The sequence below is a fragment of the Pantherophis guttatus genome, chromosome 8 (genome assembly GCF_059756535.1).
Source record: "Pantherophis guttatus breed Tessera chromosome 8, ASM5975653v1, whole genome shotgun sequence".
Lineage (NCBI taxonomy): Eukaryota > Metazoa > Chordata > Lepidosauria > Squamata > Colubridae > Pantherophis > Pantherophis guttatus.
The window spans coordinates 24,379,700-24,401,906 of record NC_142070.1 but is presented as its reverse complement, the minus strand read 5'-3'; the positions used below and the strand labels follow the sequence as shown (position 1 = coordinate 24,401,906).

The 22,207-nt window shown below is 34.2% G+C and overlaps 1 protein-coding gene across 1 annotated transcript in view; it reads left to right on the top strand.

The window, feature by feature from the left end:
• COL25A1 (collagen type XXV alpha 1 chain) overlaps positions 1 to 22,207 on the top strand; it is a 112,686-nt gene that overhangs the window by 40,723 nt on the left and 49,756 nt on the right. Inside the window, exons 4-14 of the mRNA XM_087875551.1 lie at positions 1,128 to 1,199; positions 2,672 to 2,779; positions 5,312 to 5,347; positions 7,510 to 7,536; positions 9,487 to 9,531; positions 15,876 to 15,920; positions 16,318 to 16,344; positions 17,223 to 17,267; positions 19,040 to 19,072; positions 19,199 to 19,234; positions 19,796 to 19,840. Of these exons, the coding sequence (XP_087731677.1) occupies positions 1,128 to 1,199; positions 2,672 to 2,779; positions 5,312 to 5,347; positions 7,510 to 7,536; positions 9,487 to 9,531; positions 15,876 to 15,920; positions 16,318 to 16,344; positions 17,223 to 17,267; positions 19,040 to 19,072; positions 19,199 to 19,234; positions 19,796 to 19,840 (519 nt within the window). The remainder of the gene's footprint in view (positions 1 to 1,127; positions 1,200 to 2,671; positions 2,780 to 5,311; positions 5,348 to 7,509; positions 7,537 to 9,486; positions 9,532 to 15,875; positions 15,921 to 16,317; positions 16,345 to 17,222; positions 17,268 to 19,039; positions 19,073 to 19,198; positions 19,235 to 19,795; positions 19,841 to 22,207) is intronic.

Sequence of the window (22,207 nt, the reverse complement as noted above, 5' to 3'; positions counted from 1 at the left end):
GCCTAGTTCCATAAAGGATAATAAATAAGACACTGATATTCAAATACTTACCTTTAATAGTTTATATTTCTTGTGACCTGTTTAATCCTGGCAGCCCTCCGTATTTGTTCAAAAGAAAATAACATATATAAGATGCCACCATCTATAACAAATCTGATCATAAACCTAATTTTGTGTCTGTTGTTAAATTGCCATTCTGTGTGTGACGTTTTGTGTCGTGTTATTTTGGTACTGTGTGTGTGTATGTTCCTAGGGTCTGCCAGGCTTCCCCACAGTTGCCGCCCTTCACAGTAATCAGATCCTCACCGTCAAGGTTTGTGGCCACTACGCATCAGCCAGCCAGTCTTTCCATATCAGCATAAAGATGTCACGGATAATGAATTTGCTTTCAGAAGCTGCTTAGCCCACCTGATCATCCCTTATGATCCCTTATTTCTTCAATGTTGTTGCATTGCAGAGGGATCAGTCAGAGCTGCATTGATAAAACCCAAACTTATATGTAAATAATTTTAATGGTCAAAACAGAAACACTCTACTTATAAAGGAACCAAAACGATTTTTAAAAACGTATAAAACCCTACTAATCATATTCACCACCATTTCTTGGTGGTGTTACAGTGACACGCCCTTGCATTCTTTAAACATTAATTATCATTTTAGCTACCTGGGGACCAGAAGGCAATTCTTATGCCTCCAGTATTTAAAGGTCCTGTTGCTCCTGGCATCCTATGCTATTTGGAAAGTCTGACTGAGTCTGAACTAGTGCTTTGTCTCTTGGAATCTTTGCTCATGATGTGAAATAAAAACATTCCCTTTTGATCTTCTGGATGCTGAAGAAATATTTTAAAATTGAAGTCCAACTAGGTGTTTTGAGAGCAAGTTTGTGTTACCACTTATCTCATAACAGGACAACACCGTGGAGGCTCTGCCTCTCACCTTGTGCATCTTTGCAATAATTCTAAAACAAAGCATAGATTCTTCCAAAGGCAGAAGCACCAGTTGGAAGTTATATTTGCTATGACAAGTCTAATGTATATCTTTCTATTTCTTCTTTGGTGCCTTCTGATGTCTGTTCTTCAACTCTTTCATCTCTGCACTTCAACCTTTGACCTCCCCTGCCTGATCAGATGGTGTTTCCTAAAATCAATCATGGGTTTCTTTCAGCTGATCAGCAGCTCATTAAACGCCGCCTCATTAAGGTAGTGCTTCATCTCTCTCTGAACTTTTTCCATTCTCTCGCTTGCAGCTGATTGCTGGGTTATAAGTATTGATGAAGCTTTTTTTGGAACTGTATTACTATTAATGAAATGGAGGTTTGGTTTTTTTTAAAAAAAACAACAACAGCAACCAAATAAAACTCATGGTGTTTCACTGTATAGTGCTAATTAATTTTATCAATTGTCTTGTGAGAGTTTTTCATTTTTTATTGGTAATTGAATAAAACAATATTGTTGAAGGAAGAGTAATTGTTAATTTAACAGTTAATTACTCAACATGATGCATTGTGAAGTGGATAGACTTATATACATCAAGTTGTTGTTCTTAATTGTATTTATGAAAAGGCTGCTTAAAAAATATATTAAATAAATATTTAACTGTTTGATTTAAAGCTTGAAAAAAAGATGTTCATATTTCAGCAAAAAGTCATACTATTTCACTAGCCCCTTAGATGTCAATCAGTGCTCACTTGCTGAATCTCATGCACTAATTTTGTAACCTATCATAAAAGCCCCCATCTAATTGCTCAACCTTTAATACAACATCCAAAGAAATGTTTTTCCCCCTGCAGAAATGTATAGTATGTGTCAAATTAGGGAGCAGTAAATCTGAAATAATCTTCTCGTGTATTCTTCAAATGCAGAACTTTCACAAGATCATTCTAGTTTGTGTCATGTACAAATGGAGAATATTTTTTCATGAACATTCTCTGTTGGGTTATTACTTGCATGTTAAAAGGGTGCTTACTTATGGTTTAAGAAGGCATTGCCTTATTATGTGTGTGCATTTTGTCACTTTCTAATCAAGATGACTGATACAGTTTGTAAAATCGCTTCAGAGGCCACAAAGAACAGACAGTCATAATCCAACAGAAATTTTAAAAAGGATAACTGAAGCCATGTTCTTGCCTAAAAAAGAGTAGCCATCAGCATAAAGTGATTATGCATAAAGTGATTAATGCCAATAAATTGTTTAGGAATTGCAGGCCTAAATCCAATTCCTTGTCTTCTCTGAGAAGTAACCAGTTTTTTGCTATTAAAAAAATATGGGAGGAAGGGAGGGAGCTGGAAGAAAGGAAGGGAGGGAGGGAGGGAGGGAGGGAGGGAGAGAGAGAGAGAGGGTTCAATGCTCCTTGCCAGCTTCCTACAAGGAAAGTCAACGGAGAAGCCAACAGAAAATCAAAAATCATCCCTACTCCTGCATCGACTGATGATCCCTCTGTTTCTCTGTTTAGGTAAGGTAATATCCTTGAAATGATGACTCAGCATGTCACAGGTTGTCCAGTATGTGATAAATATGAGAAGTTAGTTATGCACATAGACTGACTTGTCAGTCAATTATTGTATTTTGACCTTTTTTTGTATGCATGACTTTTTGAACATTCTTTTTTGTTGTTGTTGATATACTGGATTGTTTGAATATATTAACATTGGTCTTATTGGTGGGTGTTCAGGGTGATCAAGGGCAAGCTGGACCTCCTGGACCCCCTGGGCCCCCAGGACCAAGAGGCCCTCCTGGAGATACTGGCAAAGATGGCCCACGAGGAGTGCCTGGGGTGCCGGTGAGTCAGTCTTCATAGATATTACACAGCATATGCATCATACATTAACATCAGAGTTGTAGATAGACAGGGGATTAACTGACTTATTTTATTTCTGAATATCTATCTGAAAAGCAAGTATTGGACTTAGCAGAGATGATGAAGACTTTTTTTTACAAACCCCTTTGTGTTAATAACCTTTTGTTGAAAAAGGAAGAAATTGAATTTTGATATTATTTTTTTTTATCCAGCAAAAAATATTATAGCACAGTGATACAATAATAGAAAAATATATTAAATAATGGCAGGTTATTATATTAACATCGTTACTTTTTTTCCCTATTTTTTTTTATCACAGTTAACGGATTCTTTTGTTAATGAATAAGTTGCTTTATGGATGCATACATACATAGAAAAATAACTAAAAAAAAAACTATTCTGGTTATATTTTCTACAGATTATAATAGTTAATTAAAATTGTCAGAACCTTGTATGCCAGAAGCAACCTCATAAATTTATATTATATTGATATAATTTATAATAATTAATTTCCATATTAAATTCATATATTTAAGATATATCTGGAAATGTTTTTTCTGTGAAAAATTACATTGAGAATTTTAATATCTTTTACTAGGAAATTAGTGTTAAAGTAAATATTTATTTATTTATTTATTTATTTATTTATTTATTTATTTATTTGATTTTTATACTGCCCTTCTCCAGCAGGACTCAGGGCGGTGGACAGCCAAAGTAGTAGTAGTAGTAGTAGTAGTAGTAGTAGTAGTAGTAGTAGTAGTAGTAATAATAATAATAATAATAATAATAATAATAATAATAATAATAATAATTTTATTTCTATACCGCCCTTCTCCCGAAGGACTCAGGGCGGTGTACAGCCTATTAAAAACACAAAACAACATCAGTTAAAATAGTTTACAATTATTAAATAAATTCGGCTGAATTTTAAAACCCCAGAATTTTAAAACCCAATTTAAAATTGTTATGGTGATAGCCCGGCCTGGCGGAACAACAGGGTCTTGTTGTTCAAAAACATATGCTCAAAAACACAGCATACAAAAATTAAAACAGTTTAAAAGATATTAAATAATGTCAGTCCAACAATTTAAAACAACCCAGTTAAAATTAATTTCAAATTAAAACCAAAGGATGGGATCAGGCCAGCCCGACTAGATGAAATAAGTGAGTTTTAAGGGCTTGATGAAAAGTCTGGAGGCCCGGTATCATGCGTATCTCTGGGGGTAGGTCGTTCCAGAGGGCAGGTGCCACTACAGAGAAGGCTGTCCCCCTGGGGGTCGCCAGCCGACATTGTCTGGCCGAGGCACCCTGAGGAAGCCCTCTCTGTGTGAGTGTACTGGCTGGTGGGAGGCAATTGGTGGCAGCAGGCAGTCTCGTAAATATCCAGGCCCTAAACCATGGAGCGCTTTAAAGGTGGTCATCAACACATTGAAGCGCACCCGGAAGACCACCGGGAGCCAATGCAGCTCGTGCAGGAGAGGTGTCACATGGGAGCGCCATCTCGCTCCCATAATCTCCCACGTGGCCGCATACTGGACCAAATATATTATTTCTAGGAAATAGTATTCTGTTCTCCTGTTTTGTAAGAATAATATTCTAAGGGAATACATGAACTTAACTAGAATTATGTTAGGAGAAAGAACTTCTAGGAAACCATTCCTACCATATTTTTATTATAATTTTATAGTATAAGTAATTTTATGATTAGTAGACCATATCAAGAAATAATGGATGTCAACCACAATAAAATAAGATAGAATTTGATAAGACAAAATGAAATAAAATAAGATAAAATAAAATAAAATAGAATATGACAAGATAAAATAAAATAGAATATGACAAGATAAAATAAATTAAGATAAAAATAAAGTAAGGTGAATTATAGTATGTCTAGTTTCCATTTGAATGAAAAATTGGCTATTTAGCAAAACAGAAGCCAGACAATCAGGATGATTTTACTTTATCATTTAACACCTCATTAAAAATGTGGATGCAATTAGAACATAGCAAAATCCAATTAAACAGTATAAAAATTTGATTAAACAATCTCATCTATCAGTACCCTGGAAATGCGCCATTCCAAAGAGCCACAAAGACCTGGTTATTCTCCCATGCCCAGGACTAGGATAGTTGTGCTCTTTTCAATAAAATCTGCAACATCAAAAATTTGTGTCATTTCTAGGTGCACTTGAATTTCCAGGAAATTCAAGTAAGCTATAATAACTGATATTCCAAAAGTCATATGAATTATCATTTTTTCCTATATAATGAAGATGAAGTTGATGTTCAGTACATCCTGGATTAGATTATTCATTTACTCCAATGTTCTATAATATCTTTGGGTATATGTTTAGGACATATACAAAGAAGGCATGAGTGCAGTAACCGCCCACTTCTGCCATGAAAGCACCACATGGCCCTCACAGTTAATAGCCATTAATGGACCTATGCTGCGTAACATTTTTGTCTATTTGTCTTCTTTTTAATTGTATATATCATTATTTTGTGTTTAAGGGAGAACCTGGAAAACCAGGTGAACAAGGTTTGTTGGTAAGTATGTTTATATTTTCATTTTTCTATTTGGCAGAAGTTATATTCTTATTACTATGATCACTGTTCATTAAATATATTTGCTCTCAAATCATGTAGTTTCACAATGGCATACAATAACATGAAATAACATAAATATGGAAAAATCTGTTAATAACAGTAATAATAATAACAAATATCCATCCTCACTAATCTAACGATACAATACAAAAAACATTTATAATCAGGGTCCTCCAGAAATTTTAGAATACAACTCCCAGAATTCATCTGCTGTCTGGAATCCTGGAATTGGAGTTGTTGCCTAGCATGTTGTTAGGCACAAGAACCAGGCATAGGAGTTGAGTACAAAGCACTAAAAGTTTATTACATGCAACTTATATACCAGAATCTGATCTACTAACGATCAAGCCAAATTGGCTCTAAATAAGGGCAATGGAATGCATGGGTGGTGGGTGGGGGGGTGGACTTGGATTTCTTATGGGAATGTAGCTATTCCAAACTGATAACACATTTGATCCCGCCCTTGGGCTCAGCCTACTCATCTCCTACACATATCAAGAGGATGTTAAATTGTGGAAGGCATACAAGAACTGCTTCTGTTTTATTGTTTTTAACCTTTTTCTATGAAAGGGCTATCTCTTCTGCTACTTGATAAAAATGGAGAAAAACTGCTGATTTCCAACATAAAAGCAGAATTTTCAGTCATATGTTTATTAAGGGATGTTTAAATAACAGGCACTTGAAATTTGATAATAAAAGAGTTTTGTTTGATTATCCAACAAGTTTAAGATCTCACTTCTCACAGTGCTGAATCTGATTCCTTCAGGAGACTCAGAGCACTTACTTATAAAACAGAGAACAACTGTCCCTATTCGTGTAACATTGGATACCATTTCTTAACAGCATGTTAAATTGTTAGAACTATTATAAAATACTGCAAGATGTGCAGTATTGCAAGAAATGCAAGAACAAATGATGTAAAATGCTAACATACGTTCTTTTAAAATGTTCCTTCCACAAAAGCTGCAAGACAGCCATGCAGCATGCTTGCTAAAACTAGCATTATTCAGCTACCAGTTAAGTCAGTTTGCACATATATTAATAAATTGCATTCCTTTGTTCTCTCTAAGAGTGTATAGAAAAATAGGCAGGAGAGAAAGTTATACATAGACCATAAATAAATAAAATGCAAAGTCTTCATGACTTGAAGTACCAAACCTCTTTTATGGCCATCTAGAGAGCTTCTAGAATATAGCTAGTGTTTGACTCAACCCACTGAGCTTCTAGTTCACAGGGCAAGGAACACATGTCAGTATGAATAAATGGTGAAATGCATTCTGAGGGTGGTTTTAATTACAGTTGGCATATCCAGTCGCAACTGCTGCAGGCAGCCTTTTTGCTGAAGAAAGACTTTTTTTTAGTGTATATGATTCATTTCCCTCTGGGAACAGAAAGAAAGAAAAATATGTCACTATTATGTTATAATATTGTAATAAGAGAAAAGGTTATTTTTGGAAAGCCAACTGTATTCCAAACTCATACATGATTTATTTATTTATTTATTTATTTATTTATTTATTTATTTATTTATTTAACACATTTTTAATCTGGCTCCTCAGCTTGAAGAGCAATCACAACATCCTGATGTGCAGTTTTTCACAGCTAGAGGATGGAAATAGTTGGTAGCAGTGCTTAACACTGCAAAGTTTCTCTCTATAACCCTTCAATTCTACATACAATACTAAGGTCAACAGGGTCCTAATTCTGTATTTAATTGACAAAAGTTCCGTTTTCTTCACCTCTATCACCTCCATTATCATTTGATTATCAAGGGGTAAAATTTTCCTCCTCACTTTAACTATTCACTTTAATGGTTGAATCAAGTTTATAAATTGATTTTTGTTTGAACAGTGATTCTCTACACAGTAACACAAAGAATGGGTATAATATAGAAGATAACCAAAGGGGGTAAAAAGTCATAATTAATATTCAGGAAGAGAAAAATACCTATTGTATTTTTACAGAATGTTTTCCCTAATGTACAAAATGTCAATTGATTTTGACTCAAGATAAACAGTTGCACAATCGGGCATGCTTTTAATTAGTTATTTAAACTTAAACTGTCTACATTATTATGTTAATTCCATTGTTCTCCCTTTTAGGGACCTCAGGGGCCTCCAGGACAAAAGGTATAGTATACACAGTGATAAGAAAGATATTTTTCTGTCTAGTGCCAAGGTACAATCTACTGGCATGAAGAGCTTTCACTACGGTACCCACATACTATAGCAGCTGTTTAGTCTGTAAGCTCTATTTTCTCAAAATACACCACCTAAAACAGGGGTGTAAAACTCAATTTCATTGAGGGCCGCATCAGGGTTATGTTTGACCTTGGGAGGCTGGGGTGGGCGTGGCCAGTGTGGGCATGGCCAGCTAAATGTCACTCATGTCGTAGGCACCTGTGGTGGCCCGAGCGTGCTGCTGGTGAAAACAGGCTCCCGAGCTCTTTTTTTGCCTGCGATGGCTTCCTGCAACCCTCTGCCAGCGAAAACAGAGCAGCCCTCCCGAGCTCCATTTTTGCTGGCAGACGCACCACAAGCCGGTTCTTCACTCTTTCCAGGCGGCCCCATGGGCCAGCTCTAAGCACTCCAGGGCCAGATCTGGCTCCCAGGCCTTGACCTAAAGGAAGAAGAAAAATCTCAACTCCTCACCAACACAGCTTAGTTATAGAGATGAGGGCAATGTTTTTTTTCAGTCTGTCTGCTAAATTTACCAGTTAAAGAGTTATAATGTTCTGAAGACTGGTAAAATAATGAAACCAAACTCTAAACATAGTGGGAAATGCAGCTTGAATTTCATTTGGCCTTTGAATAGATTGCTGCCATATGATGTAAGAAAAAAAAGATTCTAGGTGTTGTTGAAATATGGATTTTTGATTGCTGGCCAGTATAATTTGATTTCTATCGTAACCAGAGAACTGACTTCCTGTGAATGTTTTCAATATTATTTACATTCATCAGGATTGACAATGAAAGAGTGAATTCACAATTTATGGACTGTAGCATTGCACCAGTACCAAATATGGCAGGAATAAAAAAAAAGCATTTCAAATGAATTTTCTGAGGCAGCTGCCTGACAACTTAACCCCCCCTCTCTCTATCCTCAACTCAAGACAAATTGTTTTGAGCACTGTTTCTTTAAAATAAAATGTTATATTGACATTTCATAAACATTTCATAAAGAAGGAATGAAAGGAAACTAAAATAATTGTTACTTATAAAATGTGCAAAACTTCTGTTTATAACTGGAAAGTGGTATTTTCTTTTTAAAAAGATACAAAATAAAGTCATAAACTACTATCACAATAGCATAATGTAATCAATGAGGTTTGTTTCTTTTTATTCTCTTTTCTTTCTTTAAGTTTAGTTTGTATTAGATTCTATTTATAATAAAATATTGTATAATTTTAATATATTAATTGTAATCATATAAAAATTATAATGAAAATTCTTAATGAAAATTATGCAGTAATGTCCACTTTTGGAGTGCACACTCTATAGCTGTTCAATTGCCATTGTAATTAAGCTAGGAATTATGGTCGTAAGTCATTGTGATTGTAAATTGAGGTAATTTGACCCAAATTTTCAATATGCATTCATAGGTGGGGTTTTTTTTGTTTAAGATTAGTCCTCAAAACCTTTCAATAAGTAGCAGGGAGAGATCAAATAAGCTTGCTTTCATATTATTGTTTAAAATGGGCATATGTGTTTGAGTTCAGTATTTTATTAAAAAAAAGGCAAGGAGTATATTGATAACATGTAGATGATAACTATATTCAAAATTAGGGGCATTTAGGTAATCTTTTAAGAATCAAATATGGAATATATTCTAAAACCTTGAGAAACTTTTAAATATTGAATTCATTTTTAGCACACAAACTTTGCTTCATAATTCTGAAACAGAATACACAACAATAATAAAAAAAGAATAATTCTTTATATTTAATTTGAAGAACAATGCCATTGAAAGCTGAATGTATGAATCAAGTCCCACAATTTACAAAAGATAAATATCTACAGTGAAGAACTGCATGATCTGTTTGATAATTTTGCTAAATTCAGATATATGATTCTATTCAGGGCTCATTTGGTGCACCTGGTATCCCAGGAACAGATGGACAACAGGTAAATTATTATTGTTTTAGATGTAATCCTAATCTATTCAGAAATTACTCTAACTGAATTCAATGGTTCTTACTCCCAGGATAGGATTGCTATTTTAAAATGTTATTTTTTGCAAATCCATGAAATTAAGATATTTTCTCTAACATAAAAGCAAAAAGGAAGGTCAGGTAGTTTGTCTTGGCCAGAAAAGTTTATACAAATTGTAAAAACACTATGGCACGAGAGACAATAAACAATGTACAATTAGAATGACTGCAATCCAACACAATGTTCCATGCAGTGGTGGAATGCTTCACGCTGAAAATGGAGCATTTAGAAGCTCAGCTGCTTACCTTCCAAGTCAGCAACGGTAAGTAGAACAGCAAGAGAGGGGGAAATCAGCTGTGCCGCGCAATTGAGATGAGCTAGAAAGCAGGAAATAAAGGACAGGATAGGATGGGGGTAGGTGGGCTGGGTCAGCTGATCGTCGGAGCTACCGGTTTGCCCGAACCAGTCTGAACCGGCTGATTTCCACCTCTGATTCCATGTGTATAAAATCAAATGAAATTAATTAATTAGAAAACACAGTGTTGTTCTGTGGTTTGAAGGTTTATTGATGACTGTAAGGTTAGAGAGCAAAGTAAGAAAGATGAAGAAAATTAAATCCCTCCTGTGGGGATGGCCATGAGAGGAGAGTAGAAATCAATGCATTTGGCAGAAAGCAAAACTAGAGATCATTTAAAATATAGCTCCATGAGAGGTCCTTGGTGCTTGATAATTCTCCTTTATCAAGAAAATAAGTGATATAGGCTTAGTGCCAATTCTTTAACCTGGCAGTTTACATTAAATTTTGTTGTCTCACAGCTCTTTGACTGGCAACTTGCGTTAAACCTTTAACTAAACCAAGATAAATATTTCAATCCAACACTATAAATGACTAGAAAAAAAATGTCCCTCCAGTATTTCTAGCAATTTTATGTTTTTTTAAATTTCCATAATAAAATTAAGTCATTATAACTTCCACAAGGACAATCTATCCCCAAGAACAATAGTTAAATAAATCCCTTAAAATGTGTATTAGAATTTACAGCAACTGGTGTGACATTCTTGGCTGATCAGGTTGCTATTTTAATAACTTGCATCTTAGATAAAATGATTTTTGAATCATGGGCCTCATAAAACTGTATTATTAAAGATTAATTTAGCATAAAGAAAAACATTTGGCACAGTAGAATTTATATAATAAATGCACAAACTGTTGCCTTCATAGATACTACTTTTCTTTTTTAAAATATTCATCAGTTTACATTAAAATACATAAAGTAGCCTAAATTTTGTTCCTTCTACTTTCTTGCCATGCAAAGACTTTTCACTGATTTAGCCCTATAATAAATCAACTCTGGGTGTTTCTAGAAAGCTGTGTTCTGATGTTGGACATATTGCCTAAGAGGCATGTTTCAGAAATAAGAATTTATTCAACTGTTCTTAACTATGATGAATGATGCCAAAATAATGAAATGCGCATTATGATACCATGATTTAAGTACTATTTTGCATACTTGCTTTGCAATATTGTAACACAATGTCATGATGCATGTCTCCCTTAATGAATACTTGCAGATAAAGAATCTATTATTTTCTTTGCTTATTCTGGGCATAGGCTGCTGGAAGGGATGCATTCTGATCTAGACAGACTCAGCCATACTTTCAACTGGCAAACTCCAAACCCAAAAATGCTAGAGAAAAAAACCAATCCAAAAATGCTAGAGAATTTCTGGAATCTTAGTATTCAAACAAATTAACCATCAACAGATACATAGAAATATACCATATTTACAAACCATTCAAAAGAGATAACAAAAGACTAAGGAGGAAACAAAAAGACTATAACACATCCCTCCCAGCAGCCAAAACCCACGTGAAGGGATTAACATTATGCAAACAATCAAACAGAAAATAATACCCCAATCAAGGAACTGCCATGAAGAAAACCACAGCCCAATCAACATTGGCAAGACAAGCTACTGTATAGTGTGGGGGAGCCCCACACTCATCAGCACTGATAATGTTATCTAGTTGGGTTATGAAATAGCTGCAAGCAAATATCTAAGCTCGGAGAGCATCAATGATTCAATGATTTATGGGCATTTTTCAGTGTTAATTCTGCTTTCTGTGACGTATAACTGGATTGCTATAGATAATATGAAACTTTAAGCTTTCTCAATTCAAATCTATTTTCCTTATGAGATTGTGTTTTAATATTAATTAGATGTTCAGAGGCATAGGAAGCATATATTAAAATCCTTTGGGGTTTGTTTTGTTTTGCTTTGGCTTGGGTTTTGTTTTGTTTTGCCAAGTAAGCTATTTCATTGCCACATTAGTTAAACTAAGGGAAAGCTTATACTGATAAACAGAAATAGTAACGCATTCATGCAGGTGCTCTTTTCAAATGTTAGACTTCTGTGTTTCGCAGCAGCTCTGCCTTTCTAAGGACAGTACTTTGCTGTTATTTAATCTTTCAGATAGGAAGGAAAGTTAAAGTTCTGCCAGTTTCATGACATATGTGAGGTTATTATGCAAGATGTAATGCCAGATGAAACTGCAATAAGTTTAGTTCCATTGTGCATTATGGATGCTTCTGCTGTGCTCTCTCACATTAGATCTAAGGCCTTCTGAAGAATCAGTAGTTCTTTCAAAATAAGATTCTGTAAACCAAAACAGAACAAAGCTCAGGAATGCTTGGTTCTGTATTTCTAAACCTCTCCATATATGTTCACCATAGACTAGAATACACAGAAATCGCACTTGGAAGATTAAATTAAAAATCTCAATATTTTTCAAGATTCTAGAGCATTCTTACGAAGTTTAACAAATTGATCTGTAATCAACAGTGGTTACTGAATTTATAACATGATTGAAAAGATGCCTTTATGTCAGTTAACTGAATGTTTCAGAGTATGTAGATTAAAATATTTTAGTACAGAAAAAGATATAGATATGAAAACAAAAATTACATTGTCTAATATAAAAAAATATTTGCATTGTTTTACATTTCATAGATACAGTTAAGTATGATACAACCTTAACTTGTTCTGTGTGTAACATAAATTTTGACTTACTATTAAAATGATGCACATTGGCAAGGCAAATTCTAAAATTGATGCACTTCACAATAAATCATTATGCTGATTAATGTAGCATGCTAGATTAATATGCTTTATTCAAATGAAGTTGGACCAATCGTTTTCTTGATGTCTTGATTATCTCATAAAACTGTTGTGAGAGAAAGATGAGCAGGTGTATCAATTAGTCATAAATAAATTCATGTATATGAAAGATATAGTTGCTACTGGGTTCCATCTATAATCATAGTTATTGTGTTCATATTATGCTCACATCCATTTGACAATTGCCCAGGAAAAGAATTGCTGCAGTCTTGTTTTGCCCTACAGTCATGGAACTAAATTCTATTAAGTTACATTGAAATGAAAGAGAGAAAAAAAGTCACAGCTAGAAAATGTTTAGTCATGTTAGTCATTTAGACATTATAATTAACTAAACCTACCTCCAACATATTGAATAAAAGCTTCCTGTGTGATATTCTTTTATATTAAATTAATAAATGGGATTGGGTCTCACTCCAGTGGAATTGGCCTGCCCCACACATGCCAGCCCAATGTGCATGCTGCGGACTTCATTGGCCAAAGAATTTCAGCTGTTTTGGTCCAGGAGAAGAGCCTTTTTTGCCATGGCTCCTGCCCTTTGGAAACCCCTCCCCCAGGTGAGATTCGCTCCCACCCTCTCCATAAGGCCTTGAAAACAACTACCCTAGGGCCCCAAAGAGGATGTGGTACTTTGGATGTAGCTAATGGAGTAGGTAGCTCCCCACCTCCCATTACACACATCTTGTTCCCTCCTTCCCCATTGTTTTAATTGAAAGTATAATTGTAGTTATATTTATTTTTTTATTGCTTCATTGGCTTTTATTGTTTGTAAGGCACCCAGAGTCACCTTGAGGTGAGATGGGTGGCAAATAAGTCTAATAAATAAAATAAGTAAATAAAAACCATGGCTATTTCCATTCTTTTGACTTAGATTTATAGGATTGTATTTTTTAGATCTGCTAATACTTTTCATTGTTTATTTCTTAATTTTTAGTAAAGAATATGTTTTTTTGTGGTGGGTTTTTTTTTTTTTGCACTAGACGTGATCTTTTTCTCCTTCCCTAGAAGGAATCTTCACTTTTTTTTCCTTTCAAATGAGTATTCACATAAAGCAGGTTCTTCATAAATTTGGTTATTGAACTTCAGATCCAAAGGTAGTAAACATCACTGTTTTTAGTTTGTACAGAAAGTTCCCAGGCAGGTTTTGTGAGCATTCAAAACATTGCTAAAATATGTATTATTTACTTAACCTTGCATGGCAGATGGATAGAAAAGCCGTAGAAAAAATAATTTAAGGTATCAGGGAGGTAATAAGAAAGAGGAAAAGTTTATTGAAAAGTTTTCATTCAGCTCTAGCTCAGAATGTTAGGAACATATCTAAAAGAACACTTTTCATTATCCCTGCCTTGGTCACAGAACCTAGGAGATGTCTGATTTCTTTTTTTAAGTTGTAATACAATTTACAAATAAATTGGCATAAATTAGTAGAATTCTATAAATTTTCCTTTTTACATCAAGAAAGCCTTCCTAGAAAATTGAACTAAGAAATATCTTCCAACTCTATTTGGAAACATGGTAAAATCCTGTTTTATCAAATGAAGAAGGGAAAATGTGCTTCAAATTGAGTTTGAAAGCTACAGACATATCCCCTGTACTGTATTTGTTATTTATGGCAATAGTACAGAAGTGGGTTGCCAATGCTTTTTTCGTTGATGTTTTCAAGATCTATAGTTTATTTATTTTCTGGGAATGGGATGAGGTGATAGTAGTTCTATCACAAAATTAGTTATTAGGCCCATTCTTGCTTAGCTTCTTTCTCCAAGCATGTTCCATCACATATGCCTATTACACAGTATTTTTCACAAGACTGATAAAAGCATATAAGAAGCTTTGCCTCTTAGCCTTTGGATGATTCTTTTGACTCTGAGCCAATTGATTTTGTAACACAGCAGGATTGTTATCAATTCTGGTAAGAGAAGTATCTTCCACTAAATCATATGGGATAAGTTCTCCTGCTGTTCTTTATGATATTTATAATCAACTTTGAAGTTGTTTTGTGACAAAAGAACTGCCACAAGAATTCACAATGTCTGTTTTACAGAAGTGTAGTTTTCCTGGGGTTTTAAATTTGTCTTGGGATAAATTGATTTAATTTGATTTTACTTTTGTTCTTAATTTTTGTATTTTACGTGTTTTATTCTGTGCCTGTTCACCGCCCTGAGTCCTTCGGGAGTAGGGCGGTATACAAATTAAATAAAACAAACAAAACAGACAAACAGATATCAGCACCTTCATTCAGGTTTACAGGCTTGAAAAAATCCTGTCCTGCCCAATATGACAGCTTCAAGTTAAAAAAAAGTTTTAAAAAGGTCTATGCTTTGGCAAAATAAAGTATTTTCAGAACCTTGGAAAGCTCCACACAGGAAGCTCAAAACTCAGTTAAATCTGAGATGATGACAGGACTACATTTTCATAGGGGAAATCATATTGAGGGTTTGCTTCAGTCAGGCTAAACTACTTCATCATACTCTGAATCCTTATCCTTTGTGGGAATATGACAAAGTTGAGTTTCAAGTATCTGGAAAATACCCGATTTGGGGAAGGCTGCTTTACTTGGGTATATCAAAAATATCTCAGAAGAGTAAACAATTTACATGCTGTTGTATGGAATTTTAATAATCCTAATAAAGATATTTTCCAGCTGTGGGTTTTGTACTTTAAAATGAGGTATTTCTGAGATATCAGCTCAGATACATTCAAGACTATGACATTTAATAAACCATATTAAAGTAAGCTTTTTTTAAAAAAAAAAAAATCTTGCTTAATGCAATTATTGTCCATGCTTACCTCCACTCTACTCTTAATGTAAAACGTTGTTGAGATTTGTATATTTAATGCTATTAGAAATACCTTTACCCTCTTTCCACTTAAAAGAGGTAGTTCACGATAGAGATGAAGCAAATATTAATAAAATAATTAATTACAGAACTTTATAAAAAATAGCAATTATCCTACGTACTAGTTTAATTCTTTATATTAATCAACCATTCTTTGAAAATAATAAAAGAGAATTATAAATGAAACATAAATTTTCATTTCTGTTTTTATTGCAACGCTTATAATACTTTAGAACTGATCACTTACGCATGAAATTTGCTGATCCAGTTCAATTCAATTTATTTTTTTATGTCATTATTTCAGGGAGAACCTGGTGTAATGGGAGAAAGAGGAGTCTCTGGGCTTAAGGTTAGTAGATAAAATTCTGGCTAGTTATTTTTCACATTCTATTTTTATACATGATCTTTCATGAACAGACTACAGCCTGGGGGTTAGGGACCCCTGTTCTATGTAGTCACAAGAAGTCCTCTTTGCTTTGTAATTTTTAAAATACTAAGTAAGCTGCACATGAATAAAAATTTCTCTAACCAATTAAAAAGTATATCTTGCATAAAAATATATTACAGTAATGTAGCCCAAATATAAGACACTTATTTCTATTGAATCAACATCAAAATTACTATTTTTATTCTTACATTTACATTTATTAAATAGGTGCAAGTGTCATAGATAAAGATCTGATAGATCTCCATGAATGTCCTTTGAGAACAATAAATGCATTATTTCTGTCTTCTCTTTCAATTAGGGTGATCCTGGACAACGGGGAGAAAAGGTAATGTATATACTTATTTATTCATACGAACAAATAATTTCAAAATTGAATTGTGAAGTGTTCAGCAACTTTTTTTACATTTCATTTTATGCAAGAACTTAGAAAATCAGCACCCAGATCAATGTTATGTATTCATAAGGTGCTGTAAAAAACTATAGAAAATCAGATTTTTCATTTTGAAAGGTTGTAGAAGTAGAAGAATTGAAACAAGGCATGCAATTTGGGAAGAAAAGACAACAAAAAAAAGGAGCTTGAACTTTGCACAATTAAGCATTTAATTGTAATGGTCTAGCTGATGCTATTGAGACCTAAAGTTTCCAGCTCAGCTTCTACATTCTTGGGAATTTATGAAATTCTGTAAAGAAAAATAATGTTGAAAAAATTTATCAGATTTTTTTTCTGATAAAAGACTATGTTTTATTATTTGTCAATAGAAAAAAAGATGAGATATGGGATAAAAAGAGTTTTTCTTGGAATATTAGAGAACATTCATTCATTCCTCCTTTCCCTTCCCATTCTTTCCCCTTTTTCACTTTCTATTTTTTTCTTATTTATATTAGTCTTGGTTTGTATTGGTTTTTTATCTTTGTAATTTTAAATTTCAATGAATATTATTGTAAAAAAAATATATTAAGCAACAACCAAGTTTGATGTGACAGGAAGACAGGCTATAGCCAAGACAGACTTAGACTGAAATATTGTTCGGTTTTTCTAATATATCATTTCTTTCTTCCATTACTCTCACTCTTTTGGCTCATTTCCTTGGCCTAGTTTTATAGCTTTCTTCAAAACTCTCAATAGAAATAAATTTAGGATGTTTTTAATAGGAAGCAACTGGTAAATGAAAAAAATGTAAAAGAACTTATTCTGATATTTAGGGTGATGCTGGAGAAAGTGGTCCCAAAGGTCACCCTGGAGAAAAGGTACAATTCATACAGGAAGTCACTGAGTACATTTAAATTTAGGTTAAAAACATTACAAATAAATACAATACAATACAAATAAATTTTTAATAATTTAATTATAATCTTAATGGTAAAATTTAATAAACTGTAATATATTCAAAATTATAATTTGTAGTTCCAATATATATTCATAAATGTTTATTTTTGTAGTGCTTGTAAGGCGTAGTCAAGAACATTTGTTTCATCAATAGGAATCATTTGGTTTTGTTTTTAGTAACTATAACCTTGGTATCATCATATTGTTTGTGATAACTAATTAGACTGATGTCACCCATATAAATCTGAGTATTCATTATAATATTGCTGAAAAGGGACAATTTATTAGGACTTTTTTCTGAGTGAGCTTTATTTTCACTCTTTATTACACAAAGACCGATTCCTATTGTGAGAGGCTTTTATTTTTTTAATATTTCTTCTGCAAAATGTCAGTAATTACCATGACATCTCCTGGCTTGTGGAATCTCCTCCCCAGATTTCTTGGTATTTCTTGTTATTATATTTAAATATTTCTTGTAAAATTAGCTCTGAGCTTCAGGCAACAGTTTCAAACTGAAATGGGACATTATGAGCTCAAAACAGTTTGAACACAAGACGTTTACCACATTTCTTTTTCCTTTCTCCTTCAGTCAACAGTATAAAAAATTGAGGGGGGAAAATCCCTTAAATCATATAGGATGGCTGAAGCCTGTTTTGTGTAACTGCTGAGTCCAGAATTTTCTCCTTTGGCTTTCCTGGTTTTCTTCTTCTGTTTCAGAAGACATATATGTGGACAGACACCACATATTACTCATGAATTCTAGTTGGACTTCATATATCTTTGGCCTGCATTTATAGAGCTTTCCTTCCCACACTTGAAATACTTGGTTTTAACCAAATACACAGGAGATTCAAAGGTGAAACTTAGTAGGAATACATTGCCAATTCTCACATAGGACATATTCCACCATGTGAGCTGGTAAAGCTTTGTAAATGGTAGATGATTCAACAAGTTCTTCCTCAATTAGAAACAGTTAAAGTAAGCATACATTGCTCCTATTCCTCCTTGATTTCATACCCACAAACATTTATAAAATAATAAACCAATTTAAAGTGTTTTCTTGGTATCTTACAGGCCAAGACTTTTTCAGTTTGTATTTTTATTTGGAAATCCCACAATATTTTAACCTGCTTAACTATATAGTATGTTCCCATCGATTTTTTTATTATTGGCACATCTTAATTTTTACAGATGTTATTTGGGTGACTGTGTTATGTTGCTGTTCATAATCAGTTTGTGCAATGTTTTTTGCACAAGTTGGGTATATGCTCTACTGCTCCTTCTGCTTTGCACAATTTGAACTTTGGATCATTGGATGATTTTTTCAACTCTGGCCTTGATTGCATTAGCTTGCTCTTGAGCAGCCAAAATCAAGCCTTCAGTTTCCAGTGTAAGTCATTGCCAGGTTTTATCTTTATCCATTTTCCCTCAATCTTTTATAGAAATTGACCATGTAATACTTTTCCTTGCCAGCATTCTGTTCTGGTTTTTGTTCCATTAGTTCAATATTCATGCTTTGTTTCTTTCACATCCAGTAAGTTCCAGTTTTTAATATCAATCAGTGATTGTTCTTAGCTGCCCTTTATGTAATTAGCCAATACATGCTTTTCTTCTTCATTAGGTTTTTTTTTTTTTTTTTGGTACTTGAAGTAAACCTCTGCCTCCATTAATTACTATTATTATTATTATCCAGGGTGATCCTGGATCTTCTGCTGCTGGAATTAAGGTAATGTGAATAACAAGAACTTTTTCACATGTACGCCAAAATTAAATTTTCTGTACTTTCTTTCTTATCTTGAAGTTGATGCTTTAATTTTAATTTTCTGCTTTATAATTTGTTCCTTTGTTTTAGGGAGAACCTGGACAATCGGGTAGACCAGGGCAAAAGGTAATGTGTTCAAATAAATAATTTTGGTTCCTATACCCTGTTTCCCCGAAAATAAGACATCTCCTGATAATAAGCCCAATCGGGCTTTTGAGCGCATGTGCTAAAATAACCTCCCCCCGAAAATAAGCCCTCCCCAAAAGTAAACCCTTCCCAAAACTATTTAAACACATGCACAGCTGGTCTCTGCCATTTCCTCTGGTTAGGGTTAGGGAGACAGAGCGGGAAATCAGGTAAGACGGCAAGAATAGCCCAGTCTTTCTCACATGCCCCAAAATAATAAGACCTTCCCGAAAATAAGGCCAAGCATCAGGGTTCAAAAAAAATATAAGACAGAGTCTTATTTTCAGGGAAACACGATATGTATTTGAACTTGATTTCTCAGAAATGCATTATATGAAAAATGACACTGTCTTTTCCAACTATATTAAATGGAAAGGTGTTTAAGTAGCAAATATAAAATAAGAAGTAACTTCAAAATACTGTATATATAGTTTGATTTGTGCAACATTTTCCTGTTATTAAAATAATGTAATATTCTATTACAATGTGATATAATTGCAGGGTGAACCTGGACTTCCTGGACTTCCTGGGTTACCTGGAATTAAGGTAAATATACATATATTATCTATTCCAGTGCTGGCCAGGAGTTGCAGTCCACCCATCTTAGAAGTTTCTAAGATTGAGAAACATTGAGCCATACAGTTTTATTATAAATATGGGACATGTATAATTAACAGGCAGCTTAGACCACTGTTAACATACCTGAAACTTTTCTTCTGTAAATTAAGATCATCACTTCATATCAACCATAATTGGAGAAGTGAAGGAATAGCTACATTTTTAATTTTGTGCAATCTATAGCCAGTGAGCTACATACAGCTCTCTCCCTTCTCCCCTTTTTTTAATAACCTATAGAGTTCTGCAAGATTGAAGCATTAAAATTTAACAGTACAATTTTATGTTCTTCAGTTGGAAAAAAAATGGGTGAATTATTTTCACCCCTATAAACTTTTTACAAGCACTCTTTTACAAAGGTGAAAAAACAGATAGCATCATAGCAAGTTTCTGAAAGAAAAATTGGTTAATAAAAGCATGGTCTCCAGATGCAAAATGAACTGCCTACTATATACCACAGAAAACTTTGCCAATACTAACAATAACAGACTGTATTGATTGACATTCTTATCTCCCTTGCATCCTGGTATTTGATGACAGAAAATACATCTATTAATTCTACAGGCTAGATAAAGATGCTGAGAAGATCTTTTCTGTATCCTTATTGATTATGCCTCTGCCATTGTTGAGATATAGAGAAATGATCTTCATTCAGAACTGAGCATATAAACAAATTGGCAAGCACTACTGGTTTTGTAGCATTAGTGTATGGTTGGTTGCAAGCAACCTACAAAAATCTTGCTTTTGATTTCTGGACCACCTCCAGTTTCCAACATAGCTGCATCCAGAGAACACTTCATCTTTATTGTGGTGAAACACCAGTACAAAATAAAACCTCGTAGTATGAAACAGGTTAATCTAGCAAAGCCCAGTTTTATTCCAAGCATGCTTGTGCTGTTCATGCTAGGCTCCAGCAAACTTGCTAGACTTTAGACTATTGTCTACATCCCATTAACTTGGAAATACATGCAACATACTAACACATTAGTCTATATACCCGTGATGGCGAACCTATGGCATGCGTGCCGGATGTGCAGTATCGCCTGTTCCTCTTCTGGGTTTCTGGCATGCATCACATGTGCATGCAATGATCTGGCCTTTGTGCGTGCAGCAGTGCTTGGAAACTGGAAGAGCTGGTTTTCCGTTTTCTGGCATGACCATGCACATCGGCCAGATGATCGGCACGTGCGCATGCACGGCAGTAACTGGAAGACTTGCTGGCCGCCCGCATGTACGTCCCGGAAACTGGAATTACCTTATCTGGCCCGTGCGTGCCCCCTGGAAGCCTCTCTTCCTGGTTGCGGTTCCGATGAGGGTGCGCACGCGCTATCACTGCTATATACCATCTATATACTGTTAGTTTCTGTCTTGCTCAACTACTCTTCCTACAAAAAAACACAAGTATGTGCACATAAATATCCACACGCTTTTCCTCTTTTTACTAGAAACAGCAACGAAGAAAGGAGGGAGGACCAAATAGGGCTGACAAAATTAAGAAAAGAGTAAGGAAGAAAGAAACCATGCTTAGACATTATAAAAATGATTACATTTAATTATAAAGCAGTTCCTTCCAAGTAGCTCATTTTCAAGGCATCCTCTTTCACCTAAAAAGTCTACAGTCTTTTCCATTTTGAGGCCATTCCTTCTTCTTTTTTCTATTCTTATCAGCTAATTTGAGATGATCCCCACAATTCATTAAAAATATTTATCCTGGTAAATATGCTGACAATTTACTCTGCACTAATACATATTCTGTCTTGAGTTGTGTAGGTTTGTTTTTGAGCTAGGCAGGTATGACACTGGCAAGAACATGGACATGCCCCTGTAGATTTTTAGGCAATATTTTTTAGAAATGATTTGCATTTGCCTTCTTCCTAAGACTAAGAGGAGCAATTGGCACAGTTGACTTCCATGCCTAAAGTAGGACTAGAAATCACGTTTATGTGCTTCTGGTCCAGAATTATTAATCAATAATCAACTATTAATCAATAGACCAAACCAGCTCAGTTGGAAGTATCTATTTCATCATAAAAGTTGAATAAAAATTTCTAATCTGAATAGTGAGAGAATAATTGGTTTCTTTGAGAAGGAAAGCAGAAATAATATTTAATTTGTGAATAATATGAGCTTCATAGATATTCTCTATTAAAAACTGAATCAGTAGGACTTGAAGAATATCTTCACTGTATTTGCCTGAGAAGAGGGTGACTTCTTTGAAAAATTCATACAATTACTCAGTAAAGAAATATAAAAACACACCTGCCTGCATTCTTGGCTTTTGAAGATTAAGGCACCATG